Below are 23,182 nucleotides of genomic sequence, written 5' to 3' on the forward strand. Positions count from 1 at the left end.
CACAACTGGTACGGTTTATAGTTACAGGTTTTGAATTAGTCTCTGAAATCTTGGATACAAACATTTGGGATTTCAGAAATCATTGCATAAATGTCGAAATATCTTTAATCGCAATGTTTTATAGTATTAATATTCAGGTAATGAATTGATGTGGGTGTTCTTACCTGTTTTCAAAATAGAAAGACTGCTGCCGTAATCCTTTGTGAATGAGTTAACTGGAGCTTTGTATAACTAAAATGTAATTTTGCTGTGCTGGTAAATAATTCAGTGTCTGGTTCTTTGGCTGGTTGAATTCAGACGAAGAAGGGACAAACCAGAAGAGGGAGGAGACAAACATAAGGAGATATAAATACTTCTCCAATACCTCCTCCACCTTCCTGTTTCAAAGTTGTTCATGTCTTTTTCTTCAGTTTAAGAAATTAAGGTTTTTGAGAAAAACAATCAAGAAATTTTCTCTGTATAGTGGACTTCAGTGGGAACCAACAGGTCGAACGTCCAAATTGCAGTTTCAATGCAGCTCTACAAGATCCCAGCCAAGGAATAGGTAATTTTCTAAAAAATAAAAATTTCTATACTTTTTAACCACAAATGCTCATCGTGCATTAGCTCTTCTTCAAGCATTAATCACGTTGGAAAGGTTGTGACGAAATGAACACGCAAAGAAAGTCATTTTGAAGTTTGAGTTTCTCTACCTTTTTGAACTGGAGAGCACAGATGAAGAACAAATCACATGTGACCTTATCTGATTAGCAATTAGACAATAATTTTTCACTAGTGTATGTTTTCCATCGCTAAAACCTCAAGAGTCAACCACAACACTTCATATGCAAGCCAACACATTCCTCAATTCAAGAAATAGGTAACCAGCATCTCACCTGCAGGATCTTGTGTGTAGTCAATTGCCCTGAAGAGTTTCTGGCGATGTCCACTGCTGCTCAGTCAGGTTCGGTCTCATAGAGCTCGGTAGGAGTAACTTTCAGATCTCAGATAATAGGTTACATTTAATAATCACTCAGGAGTCTTGTTTTAAAGTGATTAAACGAATCACCACTTAACATGGTTTCGGTTTATTAAAACAAAATCAAAATAACAGCGAGGAGTCTTCACCCGAATTGTGGCAGATAACATATTTCGAAACCAGGATTTTATAGTCTCTGGTTTCCGTACCCCCAACACACACACCTTTCATCACTGACAGAGTCCTTTGACAACTTGAGTACAAAACATGTGTGTCTCTTAACCACAGTCTTAAAAGATCAAATAATGAATTGCAGTAACAACTGAAAACAAGTGAGCATATCTGTCTATTTTAAACTATTGAAACGGACACCTTTCAGGTGCTCAAACTAAATACTGTCTTAAGCATATAGCTTGCAGTTTGTCGCCCCCCCAGTCCTTCGACTGACATCTATTATGCAACTAAAGGAAAATGCATTACATACGTTAAACTCTGAATAGGTGCTCCATTTGCAACTCTCGATTGCAAATGCATCACCTTTTCTGCAAAGCTTAGCAAAACACATACATTGGAGTCTTATCTTATCATTCATCACAAGTGAGCTAGTCTCACCTGTTGCGGTTTACATACCAGAAACACTCTTAAAACTCATCTTCAGCCAAAAGAGAAGCCTGAATGCGTCATGCTTCTAAATCACTTGCTACTGAGTTTAATTCCAAATAAAATCATTCAAAGCCATTAATTCTTTTATTAACCTCATTACTTTTTTATTTAATTCTTCTTGCTTTCTTATTAGTCGAATCATCTCTCTTAGTTTATGGAAGATTCTCTGGTGCTCCTGACTCCGCGTCCAGTTGTCCACCTTCGGCGCTGTCTGGTGTCCTCCGGCGACGTTCCTTTTTCTTTGGTTTTTTTATTTTTTCGGTCCCAGTCTTTTTGGATCCCTTGGACAAACAAATCGTCAAAATAAATTTCTCATTTCTAATTTATATTAATAAGGAGATCAGATCAGGAGATTTCGTATTCTTACTACCTGCTAACACAACACTAGATAAGACCCTTATTCCTCAGCTGGGATTGAGTAGAGCCCTTTGAAGCTGCCTTGAAACTGCAATTTGGACCTTCAACCCGTTGATCCCCTTTGAAGTCTACTATGGAGAAAATGGAATGTTTTCCTTAAAACCATGTAAGAATGGTTCCCTGAGATAGGGAACGAGACACCGCATCCTCTAGGGGTCGCCAGCGTGACTCATGTCTGAAGAGTGCATATCAAAACGACAATGGAATTGGCCTGCGACAGCTTATGATGTCACTTCCGGCGTGACTCGGTCAGATGAGCTGATGGTAGTAGCAGGGGAATTAGGAAGGGCGAAGTTAAACGCCTCAAGGGAAGAGAGGGGTGTTATTTTTTGGTTTTACACGTTCTCGTCTGGATGACTTCCCTTAGGTCTTGTCTACCGCCCTTCGACCCGCGCCGTTTCCTAGAGCCGCCTGCAGGTGGAGGAGGGGCACGGGTCTTCAGTGCCTGTCTTTGTTCCTCAGAACGAGACGGGCCAGGACCCCTGTGTTGTTCGGGCTCGGACCTCGACCTTCAAGGAATGAAGGATTTGAAAGCAGCTGAGCATGTCTTTGCCTCCCTAAACTTCTCGACCACCGTCTTGACAGAGGCACCGAAAATCTCGGAAGGTGAAACCATCGCATCGAGAAGAAAGACCCTTTTCTTCTTCCTGATGTCAGCCTGGGTGGAACCCAACAGAACACTAGCTCCTGAATCCGATGATGTCAGGGAAACCACATCATCATCATCCAGGAGCTCACTTTCGTCCCCGGCCGATGAGCGCAAAAGGGAAAGCCCCTTTTTTGGTTCATCGGCCAGATCCGCCTGCGACCCCCATGAGTTCAATCTCCTCTGTGCCTCGGCATCGGCAGGTCCTGAACCACGGGGAACAGATGGTTGTTCCTCCTTCCTCGAAAGGAGAGACAAATGAGAGCGGAGCTTTCTCATTTAAAAACACTCACAGTGCACACAAGATGCCCCCTCAAGGACATTGCGTGTGTGCTCTTCGCCCAAACAAAAGACGCAAAGATCGTGCGTGTCATCAGGTGTCAAGTAACGAGGACACGGATCCACACACTTCTTAAACGTCGTACTAGTGCTCGCCATAATAATAAAGAGGAAGAAAATAGTTCTTACCAACAGTATGCACACTTAGAAAAAGTCGCCAAAGACGAAGAAGAAAATGTTGTGTTCTACCAGTGCCCTTTTAAACTGTGGTCGCACCAGTAGTGTACATATCAAAACAACAATGGAATTGCTGGCGGCAGCTTATGGCGGCCAATTCCATTGTCGTTTTGATATGTACTCTTCAGACACGAGTCATGCTGGTGGTGTTCCCCTAGCGACCCCTAGAGGATGCGGTTCGAAGTTCCCTCGAGAGGGAACCTTAATTTCTTTTTGAATGAAGAAAGAAAGACATGAACATCTCGGATGACATGGAGGTGAGTAAATTATCAGGATTTTTTTTTTTCACTCATTAACTGTGAGACTCATGCAGTTAACTTTAATGTTTTCATACTTTCACATCACACAAACAGCAAGAATGCTGTTTTCCTGAACATTGGCTGAGCAAATGATTCAAATACCCATTCTAGTTACCAGTCACTTGCTTTGTTTAACTTATTTTCCCCCTATCATTTAATATTTCTGTGTTCAAAATATAATTAGTAGAGGTCTATGCAGTTTAAGACAGCTTTTGCCCTTCCGAATACCCACACTTGCGTCTTCCACTTCGTATGTCGTGGTATTTCCTGTATTTGGACCAAGTGTTAAGGGGGTGTGAAGACCACAAGTCTGTGTAGAGCTTTTGAACTTGTTTTGAACTTTTACCTAATGGGACACACTTATGGTTTTGTAAAAATGCAAGTGTTTACAGAGCTTTATTCTGATTTTCAATTCTTTGCATTTTAAAATAAACTTCTATTTGTCTGTTCAGTAGTCCCCATAACAGATGACACAATTTTGTAATACAGAGATTGCACTTAACATCACGATTTGGTCAGTTACCTGAATGTGCGGTCATATTAATGATACTCGGATGTAAACAACAGCATGGATTGCACAGCTAATGTACTAATATGTTGTTCTGCAAATTTATGCTGTCTAAACCACGGGAAAAAATTGTGGAAGCTGCTAAATTATATAGACCATTTCAAGGACGTAAACAATAACAAGCGCGTTGGAACGCTACTGCGCATGTCCGGGCCTAAAGCATTTCCGGTAGCGCTATTTCTCCGATCGGTCAACATGGTCAACACGAACACATTCTTTTAAAATCTAGCGAAAATGCTACAGTTAAGGTAAAAAAGCTGCTCATTATCTAATCGATGCTGCGTGCGTGTACACAGGAGATTGCTAAAAGCATATCACATGGATGAAAACGGAAATGTTGTGAACATTTATTCGTACAATGGATGCCATCTCTCTGAAGCAAGACAGTGCAACTTACTTCATGTTTTGTCCCTAAGATATCTGGAGGTTGTTCGTGATAAATTCACTTGCATTGCTTGGTCACTCAGTCTGTATTTCTGTTTAAATATTTGTTTTCATTAGTACATTACTTTTCACAAAACATTTCGTTTCAATACAACGCTAAATGTTTGCTATTAAACTAAGCGCTCGATGCTGTTATTACGTATTGAATTCATTTCAAAATGTGTTTAGTTCGGTCAAGTTTGTTGCTGTGGAACAGTGCAAGAAGAGGGTATGAATGCTTCGAGTCATCATGTGATTATTGTGATCACAAATAAACAAGATCAACGCAACTCAATGCTGGCTATAGTGTTTTGCATAAACCTTTATATCTGCAGATTAATAAATGCACGCACAAACATTACATACAGCATTCATACATGTTTTTATGCACGTATGTACTGTACACACCCACACATTATATATATAATGTCAAACTGAATACTGGTGTAATGTAAAGGCTGATGCCAATTCAGCTTTGCATAACACATTTTTTATAACAAAAATCATTTAAATAAGTAATCATGTTAATGAACATAAAATACTTATTTTAAAGACATTAAAAAACTACTTTGTCCAAACTTTTGATCAGTACTGTATATAAACAAAGAACATTCTCTCACTTTCAACTGTTTTTATTTCCAGCACATGTATTGATATTTAAATATTTGTATGAACATAAAATGCTTCAACAAATGAAACAACATTTGAACTGAAATGTAGTACAAAGGGGGAACAAATATCAAAAGCAGCAGTCTGTATCTGGTCTGGTCATCAGTAGCTTTAAGTACTACACTGAATTACTGAATACTACACTCAAGTTGTCAAACACATCTGGGTGTTGATATGGTCATATGTCGTTTGTCACTGCAGGATGATCAGCTGTCCTTGGGTGTCTACAGATGATGGCTCTCCTAAGGATAAAAGTAGAAAAACAATTATTTAATATTATGCTATTATTGCTTAATACGTCAGTATATGTTGGAATTAACATTATCAAAGCTTATGTGATGGAAAATAATATTTACCATTAACATTACCTTTTGTAAACTACTGCCGTTAACTGTTACACAATACGACGTACAAGTTTACTTTCATGTTACTCACTGCATTTGTAAACTGACAAGATAACTAGACGACTAATATGAACTTAGTTATAGCCCACATAACACTTAGCAATTTTTTCATTAACATTACACACAAATCAAAATGCTAGGTGCATATGTAAACAATGACAAAATGCGACTTTAAATTATGCAGCATCATACTTGAAGAGTTAACATAAAGATATGCATATAATCAGATTAATTAAAAACGACATTTACTTGCCTGAATCGAAATGTGTGCTGTAATATCCTAGAGTTGCTTGTTGTTATCCAGCCTTCTCCTTCACTGCCGCAACTCGGGTACGTTTCTCCGAAATCTACCGTTAAACGCATCTCAGAATGTTAGTTCCGGCCCAGAGGGAGCACCCAAGCCCCGAACGACAAGAATTTAATTTTAATTTAGACATTTAAGCAGGAGAATTGTATATATATATGACCGCAATCCCACTGTTCATAAAACGCCTCCCGCCATTGTTTTCAATGCGCTCGATCACTAACCGGAAACGTCCTGGGACCAAAGACGTCACTTCCTTAAGCCGCCGAATAGCGGTTGTGGCTAGAGGGTATACAGCTCAGACTGGAAACTAACAATGAAATTAATTGTTCTACCTATTAGATTGTGTTTTATTAACGTCTACACCTACCCCAACCCTAAACTTAGCCCTTACTATAATACAAAAAAAGTATTATTGTTGTACAGTGTGACAAAAATAACGTTAGACTGATGTGCGCATGCCCAGTAGCCATAGCTGTATCCCTTCTAGACTTTACCCCGAATAGCGCTTGAAATGGTCTATAGAGAAGGACTTCAGCAGGAAAGGGCACACTATTTTGGCAAACTAAAGTTAATAGGTGGTAAAGATATCTATTAGCAGTATTAATTAAGATATAAGCCTAATATTTGACTGGAAATGATAAGAACAAACACAAATGTTGTCAAGATTCTTGTCCTGGAAATCCTGGTTCAGTTTGGCCAACCACAAATGCCTTTTATTCCTCAGACATCTTTTTGCACTCTTCTACTTGATTTGTTCTAACTTTTAACAGTCTATAGTTCTCCAAATGTTTTTCCTGGTCAGACCAATTAGTAAAACCCAAAACGTAACAACAATTGACCATTTTCAGCAGCAATAATCAGATAAATATGCAAGTTTCGTTTATTTCAGTGACATGGTTTACGTTCAGTGCCGCCAATATGGCCAATTGATGACACGTAGTGAAAACCCTATTGTGCTTCTAATTAAGTGATAAAAAGCAGTTGCAAACTTTTACAGAATAAACATCCTCTTTGCATTAATAAAATGTGCAACACTACCAAATTTTTAATTACCAACATTTGAGATGGATTTAGTGTTCGCTGATGGTGCTGCGCTTTGATGTTTTTAATACCTGGGGCAGCCTTGCACATTTTTTTCCTGTTCTCAAGTGGCCACAAAATAGAGAGTGGAATTCTAGGGTTTTCACATTCCATTGTGCTGACACTTAGTGGTGAGGTGTAAAATTGCAGAGAAATAATATTTTATCTGTTCTGGACTACAAATTAGTTTTCAAAAATATTTCACATCAAAATCACGTCATATTCTATTAAATGATACTTGATGTGTCGACTTTATGAAATTAACAAGAATTTGCATATTCATATGTAGGATTATGCATTATCAAGTGTTTTATGAATATGTCTTATGAATTATTATATTTATATCATTATTAATATTTTTGAGAATATGTATTCAGTGACCTTTTGAGACATGACATGAGACTGTATGCTGTTGCTATGTAGCTATGTTATTTTCGTACATTTTATCATATCTATCATTAACTCCGACAGACAGACTGATGTTCTTAGAACAAGAAGTACTTCTTATTAAATGTGCCTTTTTAAAGTTTGGGTTGGTGGACAAATATGCAAATTAATAACACTTTAGATCACGAGCTGACACATGAGTATTGCGTTCTTAATCAAAATTTAGAAATATTAACACATATTAACAATCATCTTGAAATATTAGAAGTTTGGTTATGTCTTATTGATTAAGCTACTCAATATAGTGCTGAAAGCTTTATTCATCCTTCGAAGTATATGTTTCATCTGTATTTTACACATACATAGATGTGTGTGATGTCCGAAGCACAGTTCCGCAAAACAGTTATTCTTGGTACTTAATGAAGACAGTCTAGATGGACAATTAGATTAACATTAACACGTCTCAATGTCTCAAGATATAAATTAAACTAAAAAGGAGAAATGAAACTGCACGTCCACTCAACCAAGTTTATAATTACTAATCACAAGTTTATTCACGAGATGATGTTTTGATGTATTTTCAACTGACTTTGACCTTCAGACTTCCTGAGTTGTCTGGATTTAGGGTATAAAAAGTCTTGCAATTTTATTCTGGACAGATCGGAGACTTCAACCTTCTCAACCTTTACTCCGCTCTCAACTTTCTTCTGGGTGCACCTGAAACGGTCTAGTTTTCTATTAGACTTATTTTTCTCAGATTTGATAATATTAATAGACTATTTAACTAAATTTGACTTTATTAATTGCAATTTGGCTTTTATGGAATTCTCAACTTTTGAGTAAATATTATTATTATTGCAATATTTCTTATAATTTCTGCATTTGTATATCTTCTTAAAGAAGTATACTATTATTGAACAGATTTGAATTGGCTTATTGATATAACATTGAAACTAATGTTTACTCCTGATTAATGGATTTATGGACTCTTAATTGTGTTAATCTTTAATTTATGACAATTGTTTGGATTGTGTTCTACATTGCCCTTCTGAAATATATGAATTTTATCTGAAGAATATTGAATAAATTGTATAATCATTTTTAACCCCACCCGTCTGACTTCGAATCAATCATTTTACGCATCAATACTCAACGTCCTTTATCTGCATTTATTGCACTGGTAAATATTACAGAAGAAATACATATCAAAGCTAGCCAGAAGACCAGACATTTAGTTACATTTTTCATTGTTAAATATTTATAAAATGCATTTTAATTTGGTGTTATCTGATAGACGTGACAAATAAGGATGAAACAGACAGAAAAAATTAGACTTTAGTGACACACTTTGTATCTGCAGTCTTTGGAAGGGAAATACAGCTTTCTTCTCTAGTGCCTTGCTGGCCATCTTCCATAAGCGCTCTATGAAAAATCCCAGACAAACTTTGGTTGCAGCGTCGACTAAAGTCAAGTCCCATGCAGAAGTACAGCAGCGGGTTCACACAGCTGTTGAAATAGGCTAAGTTTGAAGCCATACTCCATGCCACTTTTACTGCCTTGTTGTTTTTATTCACCAGCTTGATCATCCCTAGAAAGTGGTACGGGGCCCAACATAAGAAAAAGGAACAGACCAAAACAGCAAGAATCCGAAGAGACCTCGATTTTCCAGAGAGCCGTGTCCTGCGTATCCCAACAGCGGCTAGTATGTAACAGATGAGGATGACCAAAAAGGGCAACAAGAATCCACAGACGAAACGAATACAGTAGTAGGCATACTTTCCTGATTTGCCACTTGTTTCTGCTGCTCCTTTGTGCTGCAAATAAAATGATAATGTTAGTCATTCAAAACGATGACATCATTATATAAGCATGCATAAATGTGAATAGTTATATATTTGAGCAGCCATTCTGACCTTGAATGAACATTGGCTCATGTTATTGTCACCAAGGTAGACCTGCCGGTAAATAAAGTACGGTGAACTAAAGATCACCGCCACAATCCAAACTCCCACACTGACCACGCGAGCGGCACATATCGTCCGTCTTTCTCTGGTCAACACTGGACACCAGACACAGAGCACTCGATCCAAACTGATGACAGCCAGAAAGAAAACACTGCCGAACATGTTGGCGTACTTAATGAAACCGTTAAACTTGCAGAGAAAAAGTCCAAAAGGCCAGTGGTCATATAAAATGAATTTGATGAGAGATGTGATTCGTGTCAGACAGAAAATCAGGTCTGCTACAGCAAGATTGACCAGCCAAACATTTGTGACAGTGGGCTTCAAGCGGAAGCCGGCAGCCCAGATGACCACGGAGTTCCCGGCGGTGCCGAGGAGAATAATTATGGTGATGAAGACGATGTTAAGCTTATTCTTAATGGCATCAATTTCCACTGTAGTGTTTGCACGGTGGTTTGAGACCACAGAGTGGGTGTGGAGGAGTAGAGTTGTATTGGACATCATTCTACAATCAAGACAGATAAATCAACAACAGATAATGTCTTGATGTCAATTTCTAATTTCTAAGCTAACTTAAAAGGTTCATTTGCCATGGGTTTCCGAAAATTCTCATAAAAAATCTTATCATTTTGCAAGAAGATGCAACCCTGATATATATATCAGGCTGTAGAAAATCATGTTGCACTGTAAATGTGTTTTAAGAGCACCCATTGTTTCACAAATGTTTTCAAATCAAGGTAAATTAAAAGTAGGTCCGTTACCGATTTGAAATTAGACTATGAATGCACAGATACAAACATGTAGCATTTTATCAATCATAATTACATTATCCCAAGGCATATTTCGTCGCCTTGCTTCAGATGTTATCTGTATTAAAAAAGTAGAAGTTGTGGAGTAAAATAAAAATACTAAATTAACTTATACTACATTTCAGAAAGCATTGATAATCAGGTGATAAATGTTCTTACCTACACAAATCAGCGTTTTCACAAATCAGACCAGACCATCAATCTTAAGGAAAAACAACAGTGGATGATCCTCTATGAATCGGTTAACAGAAGCTGAGTATGACTATTTTTTTTTCTATGCTGATTAGTAAATCAGTGACATCAAATGTTGATCTTATCTCTTCTTTTCAGTGTAGTCATAATCATCTTCACTGCTCACAAAAAGGAGAAAAGCGGGAAGAGGGAGGATACATCTTTGCCTGTTTACGTAAACACAAACGTGCAGGCGAAGTGTGGGTTTGGCACCTTCATATATTATTCATGTAATTATATTGTATGCACAAATATGATACTTAGACAAATACACATAAAAATGTAACAACAAAGTAGACTCTGGAAGAGTCTTTTGATTTAACAGGCCTGTGGCGGCATAGACAAAAACAAAAAATGTGTTATAAATACAGTTCATTTGAGTTAATGTTCAGCTAAACAGTTACAGGTTTTTAAAGAGGACATCAGATGGCCATTTTCCACAAGTTGGTATGATTCATTAGAGTGTTTGTGAAATGTCTGTAACATACTTTGTAATTCCACCATTTTTACCTCGTCAAAACAGCTCTGTTCACAGCAAACCTGTTTTGGTGCATGGCTCTTTAAATGATAATGAGCTACTGCTCCCCCCACCCCTCTCTTCCGTTTTTGTGATTTTGGTTGCGTCTTACCATCAAAAACAAATGCAACAGATGCACAGCCATATTGGCGATACTTGGATGTAAACAACAGCATGGATTGCATGTTTAATGTACTACTGAATCTGCTAATTTATGATGTCTAAACCAGCAAAAAAATGTGTCATATAGAGAAGGACTTAGTAAGCATAAAAGGGCACAATATTTTGAACGAAATGATAAGAACAAACACGAATGTTGTCAAAATTCTTGCCCTAGAAATCCTGGTTCAGTTTGGCCACCCATGGACAGTTTTTTGCACTCTTTTCCTTGATTTGTTACAACTTTTGGCAGTCTACTCCAAATGTTTTTCCCGGTCTGACCGATTAGTACAGCCTAAAACAAAATTATTTATGACGTGTCGTGAAAACGCTCTATAGGCGGCTCTACTTTTTAAACAAATTCTTTTTTTGTGATGCACCTGTTATATGTATGTTTGTAAAAAGTGCTAAATAACTATTCACAACTTCACTTCTGGGAAATATAGTATTTATTACTCAAATGCCAACCTTTAATGTTGCAGTGTCACTGCAGATGTTAGCTGATTTATTTAAGTGTGCTCAGAAATGACATTAAAAACTATTTTGATTCACCTTTTTTATCACAGAAGACATCAGAATTTGAACTAGTGAAATTCTTTATCATTTTTTTTCTAATGAATAGTAATTGCACCATAGTCCTTTTTTTCACACACTATGTATTTATTGGAAAAGGCAAATGTTACAGGAATAAAATGAATAATAAAAAATGAAATGCTTTCTCTTCCTGTCTGTGTCATCCTGTTAATTACCAAATGAACATGTGTAGGCAAACATAACCAGTTATAAAAATGTACAATTATTGCATAAAAATTTGTAGTAAAAAATTGCTTATACCGCATTAGGCTGTGTTCACACTTGGCGTCTTTTTTGACAAGAAAAAGTTGACAGACGCGTTTTTTTAGTAACAAAAAAATCTGGATGCGATACAGCAGAGGGCGTCTTTTTGTTGCTATAACAACGGCTGCAACATAGCCGATGCATGGAGCAGAAATGTCGATAAAAGAGGAAGCTGGCTCTTTTCTTTTTTGACATTTTTGCCTTTTATTTTAAGGGACAGTATTTAGACAGGGAGCGAAGTGGAAGAGAGCAAAACAATAAAATAAAAGTCTATAGCTGTGTCTGATTTGGAAGGCTGCGCCCTCCGGAGGTCGAATCCTCCGGAGGTTGCATCCTCTGTAGGATGTGTATATAAGTGTCCTTACCTTAGAACAAAAACGAGACGGCCTTCGTAGGACGGGAGGAAAGAAAAAAAGGACAGTTGGAAAATGAAACAGGATTTATCACGTTACTATGCAAACAAATTTAGAGCATCGTTGCACTCTCACACTACTTAAATGAAGGAAAATTATTTTTAAATTTGTAAAGTAATTTGAAGAAAAAAAATGCTTTTACTTGTTTTATTTTATTCAATGTTTCAAGAGCTGCAGCATATCTGTTAGAGAAAAAAATAGGAGGATATTAAGAACAACCTTATCCGTTATTACCGATTTAAATGATAAACACCACATCTTAGCTTGTGTGTACATCTGCAGTTGCCGCTATTTTTCAAATTAACGACAGTTGTTTACGGCGACGCAAAGAATTGTGGGTTGTCTGTAGTAGCAAAGGATACATCTCATGCATCCTTCAAATTTCTGTGAAAGAAGGTCGCATTCGAAGGTCGCATTTGAAGTGTCCTACTTGCTTTTCTGAAATGAGACAGCCTCGATGACGTATGCAGCCTTCGAATGCGACCTGGTTGAACATTGGTGTGGTCCTGAAGAAAATGAACTTAAAGTTTCACTAGTAGAGATGATGCTGTCGATCACTTTTGAGAGATGCAAGACTCAGAGAAGTAATTCACAAGTGTAATCTTTCTCTCTCTTTCCATCTGTCTGTTTAAACTTCATTATTAACTACATTAGTCTGCTATCAACTGCTCAAGCATCGTTACTAGGTCTAAAATGAGGTTTTTGGAATTAGCAACGGAAGCGCTGAATGAGCTGAAAAATGCCTTAATATATACAATCGGATCGTTGTCTTGAGGTGTGGTAACAGTAGTATATTACAAATCTGATTCAAGCTAGACAGAAGACCAGGCACTGAGGTGGATTCACTTTTCATTTGGTTAGATATTAGTCTAGATATTAGATAATTACATCTTAAACTTTAGTTTCACACTCAACATCTTTAGTCTTTGAAATGGAATTACAGCTTTCTTCTCTAGTGCCTCGCCGTGAGAAACTATGGCCTTCCTCCATAAGCGCCCTGCGAAAAATACCAGACAAACTTTGGTTGCAGTGTCGACTAAGATCCAGTCCCATGCAGAAGTACAGCAGCGGGTTCACACAGCTGTTGAAATAGGCTAAGTTTGAAGCCTTAGCCCATCCTTCTCTTACTGCCTTGTTATCTTTATTCACTAACTTGACCAGCCCAAGAAAGTGGTACGGGGCCCAACATAAGAAAAAGGCACAAACCAATACAGCAAGAACCCGAAGAGGCCTCGATTTTCCAGAGAACTGCGTTCTGTGAATCCCAACAGCGGCTAGTATGTAACAGATTAGGATGACCACGAAAGGCAGCAAGAATCCACAAACAAAACGAATGCAGTAGTAGACATATTTTGATGAATTGCCACCTGCTTCTGCTGCTCCTTTCTCCTGAAAATGAAATTAAGAATACATGATATTAAAGATAATCTTTATGCAATCTAATGAAAGGTAGCAATTTGTAGGAATGTAGGAATTTGTAAAGCCGTTCTGACCTTGAATGAGCAGTGGCTCAAGTTGTTCTTGTCAAAGTAGATCTGTCGGTACACAAAGTACGGTGAGCTGAACATCACCGCCACAATCCAAACTCCCACACTGACTAAGCGAGCAGCGCATAACGTCCGCCGTTTTCTAGTGAACACTGGATGGCAGACGCAGAGCACTCGATCCACACTGATGACAGCCAGAAGAAAAACACTGCAGAACATGTTGGCGTACTTGAAGAAACCAATGAACTTGCAGAGAAAAAGTCCAAAAGGCCAGTTGTCATAGTAAATGCTTTTAATGACAGAAGTGACTCGTGTCAGGCAGAAGATCAGGTCTGCTACAGCGAGATTGATCAGCCAAACATTTGTGACGGTGGGTTTCATGTGGAAGCCAGCCACCCAGATGACCACAGAGTTCCCGGCGGTGCCGAGGAGAACTACAATTGTGTAGAAGACAATGTCCAATGTTGTTTTCTCATAGGACATTGAGATTTTGGAGTTGGAGTGAAGGGAAAGAGTTGTATTGGAGGTCATTCTACAAGCAAAACAGATAAATCCTTAAAAAGTGCTTTTTCAGCTTTCATACACTTATGCACTCAACTTTGATCTGTCCACACAATCTGTACACTATAAGCATAGTCTCACAAGCTTCACTTCACATTTAGATAAGCATGATGAGAGTTGGCAGGCAACCAAGAGAGTACATGTTATAAAACTGATAGGGTTTACTTAGAAGAAACATCGATTTCAGCTATAGATTTTGAATTTCCCTGCTAAATCAGGTAACCAATAACACTTATTTGACATTTTGACCCTATTCACACTTTAATCAATGTATTTTATTTACATTCTTATATTTTATTTAAAAGTAAAATGTTTTATCCTTAGCCTATATTGTAAAATGTCTTGGTAAAACTAAATCTAGTGATGAATTGCTATTTTCTTACCTGCACACAGTGTCAGGATAGCATCGCAAAATCCTTTGTCAGTATGTTCAGCATAGACAATGTCTGAGTGTTAAATGGTCACTGTATCACCAGTGCGCAAATAAATATACAAGCGACTTCATTTATGTTACTTGCAGCTGCTTTTTTTTTTTTTACTGCATCTTTTGCCTAGTCATTTTATAGTATGTTCTTTAGCAACAAGTGAAGACATACAGGAAGAAGGAGGAGACAAGTTTTACCTACAACTCATCAAATTCTGCAGATATCTAGGTACAGATAATTTACAGTGGCATTAAAATTGTTAAACTGTGTGCTATGTATTTAACACTATGAACAATGAATATTTTTGACACAATATGTGTATGAGGAATTTAATAATGGCCTATATTTAATAGCAGAAATCAGTATAAATTATACACTCACAAAAAATGTCTTTTATATTTGCTGAAGGTCATGAAGGAAAGGTAGTTTGCCCAGTCCAGCTGGTTCTTCAAAAGCAGAAGTAAGCCCATGGGTGAGACTTCTGGTTGCCCCATACAAAAATGAATCATGGTTTAACTATGTTTTTTTTCTAGAATGACCATGATTTAACTATGTTTTTAGTGAAATGACAATAACTAAAATACTACAGTACTGAAAGTAAAATCATAGTAACTACAAAATTAACCATGGTGTTGCTACAGTACTGACAGCGAATTCACACATTTATAGCTTAACTGTTTTCTAGTAAAACCATAAAACACAAGATTAAATGTGGTTGTATTATAATATGTGTGCTGACACTTTTATACCCTGGAAGAAACAATTAAGCATGGTTTAAAAAATAAAAAAGGAATATATAAAAAGAAAGAAATAAAGAAAAAGAGAAAGAGAAATGAAAAGAATGGCTATTATAGTCACTGTATGTCAACTAGTCCTTATAAGCTCAGCAAATTAAGATTTATATGTTTATTATGTTTATACCCCACTCGTTTTAGAAGGCTGGTGCATGTAGTTAATTTATTAAAACCTTAATAATTATCTACAGTTGTTTACAACCTTTATTATTATCATTTATTATATTATCATATTATAGTTTTCCACTTTATCGGTTTTACAAAATACTTGCGTCAGTTCCAGTTTCGATGTCAATGATTGGTGGATCTTTCAAGACTTCGTTTTAAACATTCATGTGACAACCATGCAGACATAAGTTTATTAATGGCAGGTGAATTTCTTTTATTCGATTAAGAAAACACTGGCCCTCAGGGAGAAACGTCTAGGTTACGTAGGTAACCCACGTTGCCTGAAGGCGGGAACGGAGACGTTACATACGGGAACGTTACATCCCTTTGCCACAATCCCATATTATGTAATCCCATATGTAACGACTGAAGAGTTGACTATGCACACTATATACCTACTACATATGTGACCCTGGACCACAAAACCAGTCTTAAGTCGCTGGGGTATATTTGTAGCAATAGCCAAAAATACATTGTATGGGTCAAAATTATTGATTTTTCTTTTATGCCAAAAATCATTAGGAAATTAAGTAAAGATCATGTTCCATGAAGATTTTTTGAAAAATTCCTACTGTAAACATATCAAAATGTAATTTTTGATTAGTAATATGCATTGTTAAGAACTTAATTTGGACAACTTTAAAGGTGATTTTCTCAGTATTTCGATTTTTTTGCACCCTCAGATTCCAGATTTCAAATAGACGTATCTCGGCCAAATATTGTCCTATCCTAACAAACCATATATCAATAGAAAGCTTATTTATTGAGCTTTCATATGATGTATACATCTCAGTTTTGTAAAATTTAACCTTATGGCTGGTTTTGTGGTCCAGGGTCACATATATAAACTGATATAACTGAAAGTAACATCTTGTAGATCAGGCAATTACCGTGTTTAAACAATTCATTAAAAGTACAGACTGTTAAGAATTATTTGTTTGTGTATTTCACTGTATTTTTCATTTTTTTCAAACAGTCACGGCTATTTGTTGCTATGTTTATTTTATTAATAAGTAATATTAAAATACATATTTTTATGGAATACCCATTTTATAAAAGCATGCTGTGGTTTAACTTAAACCACAGCTTCACGGACATATCAGTCAGTTTTTAGTGGAGGTGGCCCTCTAATGGTGAAGCTGTTTATTTAAATTTTAAATTAACAAACACTTGTTTCTTCGCTGTTGATTCAAGTGGTTTATCATCACAAAAATATGATGACATTGCAATACCCGTTAGATTATTAGACAGGTTTTATTCAGGTTTGGCTAGTTACCTTGACCCCATAGACTTTGCTAGATAGTTTACAGCTTGCTTGGTTGCTTGCTTTTTTTGTATGCTTGCTTGTTTGTTTGTTTATTTATCTATCTAGTGCTAGCTTGTGGTCAAGTGTGATAGGCTACACCCTGTGGTAAATGTTGTGTATGAGTGTCCATGTGTGGGCATGTTTGTATCTCTGTCCAAGTGTGAACAATGACTAATGTAGCAAAAAATACTTTCCAGGATTCATTTATTCCAGGATATAAAGAGAAATAGCCAGTGTTTGTAGATGTGTGTGTGTGTGTGTGTGTGTGTGTGTGTGTGTGAGAGAGAGAGAGAGAGAGAGAGAAAGAGAGAGAGAGAAAAATGCATGATTGTTGCATAAACTGACCTCAGCTTTCAGTTCTTCATGCTTATCAGCTGTGGCAGAGATGGTGTCTAAGAGCTAGAAAAATATATAAGAATAAATGTGTTATTTTTCACGATTATGGTAGTTAACACTAGAAAAAAAAATTCAGAAAAACACAATGATTTTAGATAACTATTATCATTTAACAAAACTATTAGAACATAAAAATTATTACTTTATACTGTGGACTGTGAATTCATGTTACCAAAGTTATTCTAAGAAAAATGATCAAACTAATATATCTGCAACCATACCAATTTTCGTGATGTTTTTATTATTATTATTATTGCATTTGCAACCTATATGCTATGTTACATTTCTTGTTCTACTTCTTTTTTCAAAATATCTTCTTTATTTTTTAATTTTGTTCATTGTTTCTCGCTTGTATTTTTTGTTTGTGTGGTGGTTCAGTAAATGCAAGTGCAAAGACAAAATGAAAACACACTGTTGTGAAAATTCACTTCCTCTTCAGACTTTCACAGAAGGCCACATTCAATGTGCATAAAAGATGGCCAGGAATAACCTGGCACACACATATAACAGCAGAATCTCTGTTGCATTTTCATGCATCAGGGTCTTTTTATTTTCTGTGACTTATTTCTAAAACTATAGAATTTTTTTTAAAAAGAAGTCATCATAGCATTTATTAAAAAAAAAAAATTGTTTTACCAAGTTTATATGTAATTATTTTAAATGTATGATTTTTGAGATTATGAATGAGGATAATAAAGGTCACCAATTACAAAAAAGTTGTAAAAGAATACAAATAAGGAAGGAAGGACAAAGGGAAATATTACGCAAGGAACATAGAGAAAAACAGAGAGGAAAAAAACCATAAACAGAAGTTCTTTCTTCCTGCCTGCAATTGTCAGAAGGTTTTGACTTTCTGTCAGGGAATTTCTGATGGGTGTATTTCAGTCTCACAACACAGTGCTGTTGCAGACTAAAATGCTTCTGAAGAAGTGTGAAACGAATGAATTCAGTCAAACTTGTGTAATGTGGTACCCAACTGCTGTTCCTCAATAACATGTAAAAGCAGACACTAAATACTGAATGCTATATTTAAGACACAAAAGCCAATGTTACTGAGATCCAATGATCCTGAAATGGTTTTGCTTCAAGGTCCAGATTTTGCATAAAGAACAGTCTGGGTCATATTTTCTTTAACCTTGCATACTTGGTTCATGTTTTTTGAGACTGATGATATATCTCATGCACACAATCCATGTTGCTATCTGCTCAGCTGAATAAGCTGCATTTTATTTCATTGTATTTGGCTTTAGTTTCCCATGCAGTTCAACTGACAAAACAGACCAGTGACCTATTTTTAGGCCCCTACCCACCGGCTGAAAACCACTATTTCATACCTACCCATCATCCCACAAAACAGTGGCAAAAAGACATTGTTTCTGATAAAGCTTGATATTAAAATACCACTATCAAAAACGTGAATACAGGCACTTCAGAAGAAAATGGGAAATTGGATTCATATGATAAACATAACTATTCAGACCGATATGACACTTTTTTTTACTGTTACACTTCCCCTTCACCACCCATTAAAAATACCCCTATGACCACATCTTAAACTACTTTCTCAGAACCAATTTTGCTTGTTAAACAAAAAAAACGACTGCACTTGTTAAGGAGACTATGCTGATTTTATTTTTCTGAGCCACCAAGCCACTGGCTAACATTTTTAAAATGGTTCTGCCACCCAAAAAGCAGAACTTTCTGGTGGCTTAAGAAACAGTATTTACAAGAAAAAATGACTTACATCAGACTGCATTCAGGCAGGTAGGAAAAGGAAAATAGCCTCAAACACTCAAGAATATAAACCCTATCTGTCACACCCTCTGCACGTTCCCTCAGCCCCAATCACCACGATCCTCCACCAACCAGCCAATCACCACCACAGCACACCCGTGAACCATCACCAGAATACTAATCACCGTCACCTGCACCGGCAATCACCACACCCTTTATATACCTACCTCTGCCACTCACTCATCGGCTGGTATCGAAGTTGCATGGATGCTTCTCTGTGGATCTTCTCCCCCTCCTGTTGTCTCTCCTGTGCTCCTCGTAGATTCTTCCGATGTTCTCCTGTGCTCCTCGTGGATTGCTCTGATGTTCTCCTGTGATACACGTTAATCGTGTTAAAGGGAAGTGACTATTGCTAACGCTATGATCCTTATGAACTTGAACTCACCTGTTGTGTTTGTTTGAAGATTTGACCACAGAGACCTTATTTCACCCGATTGCACGTGTGTTGTACTGTGCACGTTTGTTAATAAATACCTTGAAAGATACTCACCTTCTCCCTTTGTGTGTGGTCGTGACAGGATACCAGCCCAAAAGTAATAACACACCACGTCTCTCATGGAGGCGAGCGCCGCTATCACAGAAGATACCCCCGACTCCTTTTCGGATATGGTAAACGTCCTTCGTCAATCTCTACCGGCTGTTCCAACGACGATTTCCAACACGCCCCTCTCTCGCCCCATGAACTATTCCGGAGACCCGGGTGGTTGCAATGGTTTCCTCCTGCAATGTTCCCTCTATATCGAAGCCAACGCACACCAGTTTCCGAACGAAATTTCTAAAATATATTTTATGATTTCCCTCCTCACTGGGCACGCACTTCAATGGGCGGTTGCACTCTGGAATTCACGGAGCGATGCGTTGATCTCCTATAATGCTTTCGCTGCCCACTTCAAGGACGTGTTTGGAGCTGCTCTCACTCCCCTTTCCGTGCACGACGAACTGATCACTCTGAATCAAGGTGCGTCCAATATCCATGAATACACCCTGCGCTTCCGCTCCCTAGCGGCCACCAGTGGTTGGAACCAAGTAGCTCTCCTAGCAGCCTACCGTAAGGGGCTTAAACCCCAGATCCGCAAGCATATGGTTATTTACGATGACAACGTACCGCTGGAAACCTTTATTAAGAAGGCAGTAGGCATTTCTCAACATCTCTCAGCGTGTCCTTCTACAAAGTCTGTACCCGGCTTCCCTCCACTCCGAACACCGTCACCCCAACGAGACGCGGAGGAGCCTATGATTACTGACTCCTATCGCCTGGATCCTGCGGAGAGGAAACGACGAATTAATAATCATCTGTGCCTATATTGTGGAGAAGCCTCTCACTTCATCAGTGCCTGTCCAGTCCGCCCGCCTCGTCCAATGGTGAGTACCGTATCTATTACTCCGGCCATGTCTCTCTTACCCCATATTACCGCTAAACTAATAGTAAACTCTCGTACTCTCCCCATCTATGTGCTCGTGGATTCCGGAGCGGCTGGCAATTTTGTTTCATCACACTTCATTGCTAAACATCGAATTCCCACCGTTCAAAATGAGGTCACATACCACATAACCACAATCCAAAACTCACCATTGGGCGATGGTAAGATATCTCGCCGGACCAGAAAAGTGACCCTCGTCTCCCAACACAACCACCGGGAACATCTGACCCTCCTAGTACTCCCGCGAGCCAACGTGGATGTCATCCTGGGCAGACCATGGCTCATTAAGCACCAACCCCGCATAGATTGGAGCACAGGAGAGGTCCTGGAGTGGGGCGCAACGTGTGAGGACCACGGCTACCATCCTTCCTCGTCAGATGCAAAGTCTCCATACCGTCCTATCCCTCTGCACGCCACCACCATAGAGAGCCCTGCCACTCAATCCGCCACCACCATTCCCCCCGTCTATCAGTCTTTCACCGATGTCTTCAGCAAGGAACGGGCCACACAACTACCACCGCACCGGCCCTGGGACTGTAGTATCGACCTGCTGCCAGGCGCCAAACTACCCCACGGGAAGATCTACCCCCTCTCACGTCCTGAGCAGGAAGCCATGGAGAATTACATCCAGGAGGCTCTCCAACAGGGGTTCATCAGACCTTCCACGTCCCCAGCAGCATCCAGTTTCTTCTTCGTCCCCAAGAAGGATGGTGGGCTCAGACCTTGCATTGACTACCGGGTGCTCAACGACGCCACGGTGAAATTCGCCTATCCACTTCCTCTAGTGCCAGCCACCTTCGAGGAACCTGCACCACCGGAGCTTCCCCCGGGTCGTGTCTATGTCCCAAGCCGTCTCAGACCCCTTCTGCTGGATAGTACGCACACGTCCCCCGGCTCAGGACATCCTGGCAGCAGGCGAACCCTCTCGCTCCTCCAGCAGAAATATTGGTGGCCCAACATGAGCAGGGAAGTGGAACGGTACGTCCAAGGATGTTCGGTCTGCGCCGTCAACACAACCCCACGCCGCTTACCCGAAGGTAAATTACAACCGTTACCTATTCCCCGCCGACCCTGGACACACTTGGGCATTGACTTCGCCACAGACCTGCCCCCCTCTCAGGGTTACACCACAATTTTAGTGGTAGTCGATCGATTCTCGAAAGCTTGCAAATTAATACCTCTCAAAGGTCTCCCCACAGCACTAGAAACCGCAGAGGCACTATTCCACAATGTATTCCGGAACTTCGGACTCCCAGAAGACATCGTGTCCGATCGGGGACCCCAATTCATTTCCAGGGTCTGGCGGGCCTTCTTCCAACTTCTGGGTACCACAGTCAGCCTGTCATCCGGATATCACCCTCAAACGAACGGGCAGACCGAACGGAAAATACAGGAAATCTCCCGCTACCTTCGGACGTACTGTTCCCAACATCAAAACACCTGGAGCCAGTATCTACCGTGGGCTGAGTATGCGCAAAATTCCCTCCGTCAAACCTCTACTGGTCTAACCCCATTCCAATGCATTCTAGGTTATCAACCAGCTCTGTTTCCATGGACTGGAGAGTCCTCCGAGGTGCCCGCGGTAGATCACTGGTTCCGAGAGAGCGAGAGGGTGTGGGACTCAGCGCACGTCCATCTCCAGCGGGCAGTACGGAGGCATACGGAACATGCCAACCGCCGTAGGTTACCCAACCCAGTTTACCTCCCCGGGGACCAGGTATGGTTGTCCACTCGAGACATACGCCTCCGGCTGCCCAGTAGGAAGCTGAGTCCCCGCTACATAGGGCCCTTCACCGTGCACTCACAGATCAACCCTGTCACCTACCGTCTAAACCTACCTCCACATTACAGAATCGCCCCCTCGTTTCACGTTTCCCTACTCAAGCGCCACACTGAACCCCTGTTCCCTTCCTCCACAGAGTCGGAGTCACCTCCTCCTCCCGACCCGCCAGAGATCCTTGGAGATAACATCTACCAAGTCCAAGAAATCCTAGACTCCCGGCGGCGGAACGGCCAGCTCCAGTACCTAGTGGACTGGGAGGGGTTCGGACCCGAGGAGAGATCGTGGATACCCCGTGACGACATCCTGGACCCGACTCTCCTCGAGGAATTCCACCGCCAACATCCCGAACGCCCAGCTCCCAGAGGTCGTGGTCGTCCCCGTCGCCGTTCTTGGGTGCCAGGAGTCACCCGTGGAGGAGGGGGTGATGTCACACCCTCTGCACGTTCCCTCAGCCCCAATCACCACGATCCTCCACCAACCAGCCAATCACCACCACAGCACACCCGTGAACCATCACCAGAATACTAATCACCGTCACCTGCACCGGCAATCACCACACCCTTTATATACCTACCTCTGCCACTCACTCATCGGCTGGTATCGAAGTTGCATGGATGCTTCTCTGTGGATCTTCTCCCCCTCCTGTTGTCTCTCCTGTGCTCCTCGTAGATTCTTCCGATGTTCTCCTGTGCTCCTCGTGGATTGCTCTGATGTTCTCCTGTGATACACGTTAATCGTGTTAAAGGGAAGTGACTATTGCTAACGCTATGATCCTTATGAACT

General features: G+C 39.6%; 2 protein-coding genes across 2 annotated transcripts; both read right to left on the minus strand.

The window, feature by feature from the left end:
* Positions 1–8,665: 8,665 nt before the first annotated feature.
* On the minus strand, positions 8,666–9,799 carry LOC141289173 (formyl peptide receptor 2-like). Its single transcript, XM_073821279.1, has 2 exons — positions 9,251–9,799; positions 8,666–9,151 (listed from the first exon to the last, which is right to left on the minus strand). The coding sequence occupies exons 1-2, from the start codon at positions 9,797–9,799 to the stop codon at positions 8,666–8,668; spliced, it is 1,035 nt and encodes a 344-aa protein (XP_073677380.1).
* Positions 9,800–13,155: 3,356 nt separating this feature from the next.
* Positions 13,156–14,282, minus strand: LOC141289172 (formyl peptide receptor 2-like). Its single transcript, XM_073821278.1, has 2 exons — positions 13,758–14,282; positions 13,156–13,653 (listed from the first exon to the last, which is right to left on the minus strand). Exons 1-2 carry the CDS (start codon positions 14,280–14,282, stop codon positions 13,156–13,158), a joined length of 1,023 nt encoding a protein of 340 aa, XP_073677379.1.
* Between the last annotated feature and the right edge of the window lie 8,900 nt (positions 14,283–23,182).

This window comes from Garra rufa, chromosome 17, assembly GCF_049309525.1.
Source record: "Garra rufa chromosome 17, GarRuf1.0, whole genome shotgun sequence".
Taxonomy (NCBI): domain Eukaryota; kingdom Metazoa; phylum Chordata; class Actinopteri; order Cypriniformes; family Cyprinidae; genus Garra; species Garra rufa.

Excerpts from the sequence above, each read along its gene's own strand:
- LOC141289173 (XM_073821279.1), bottom strand. The coding sequence starts at position 9,799 with ATGTCCAATACAACTCTACTCCTCCACACCCACTCTGTGGTCTCAAAC. Across the intron at positions 9,152-9,250 it reads TGAGCCAATGTTCATTCAAG|CACAAAGGAGCAGCAGAAAC; the intron begins GTCAGAATGGCT and ends TTTTATTTGCAG.
- LOC141289172 (XM_073821278.1), bottom strand. The coding sequence starts at position 14,282 with ATGACCTCCAATACAACTCTTTCCCTTCACTCCAACTCCAAAATCTCA. Across the intron at positions 13,654-13,757 it reads TGAGCCACTGCTCATTCAAG|GAGAAAGGAGCAGCAGAAGC; the intron begins GTCAGAACGGCT and ends TTTCATTTTCAG.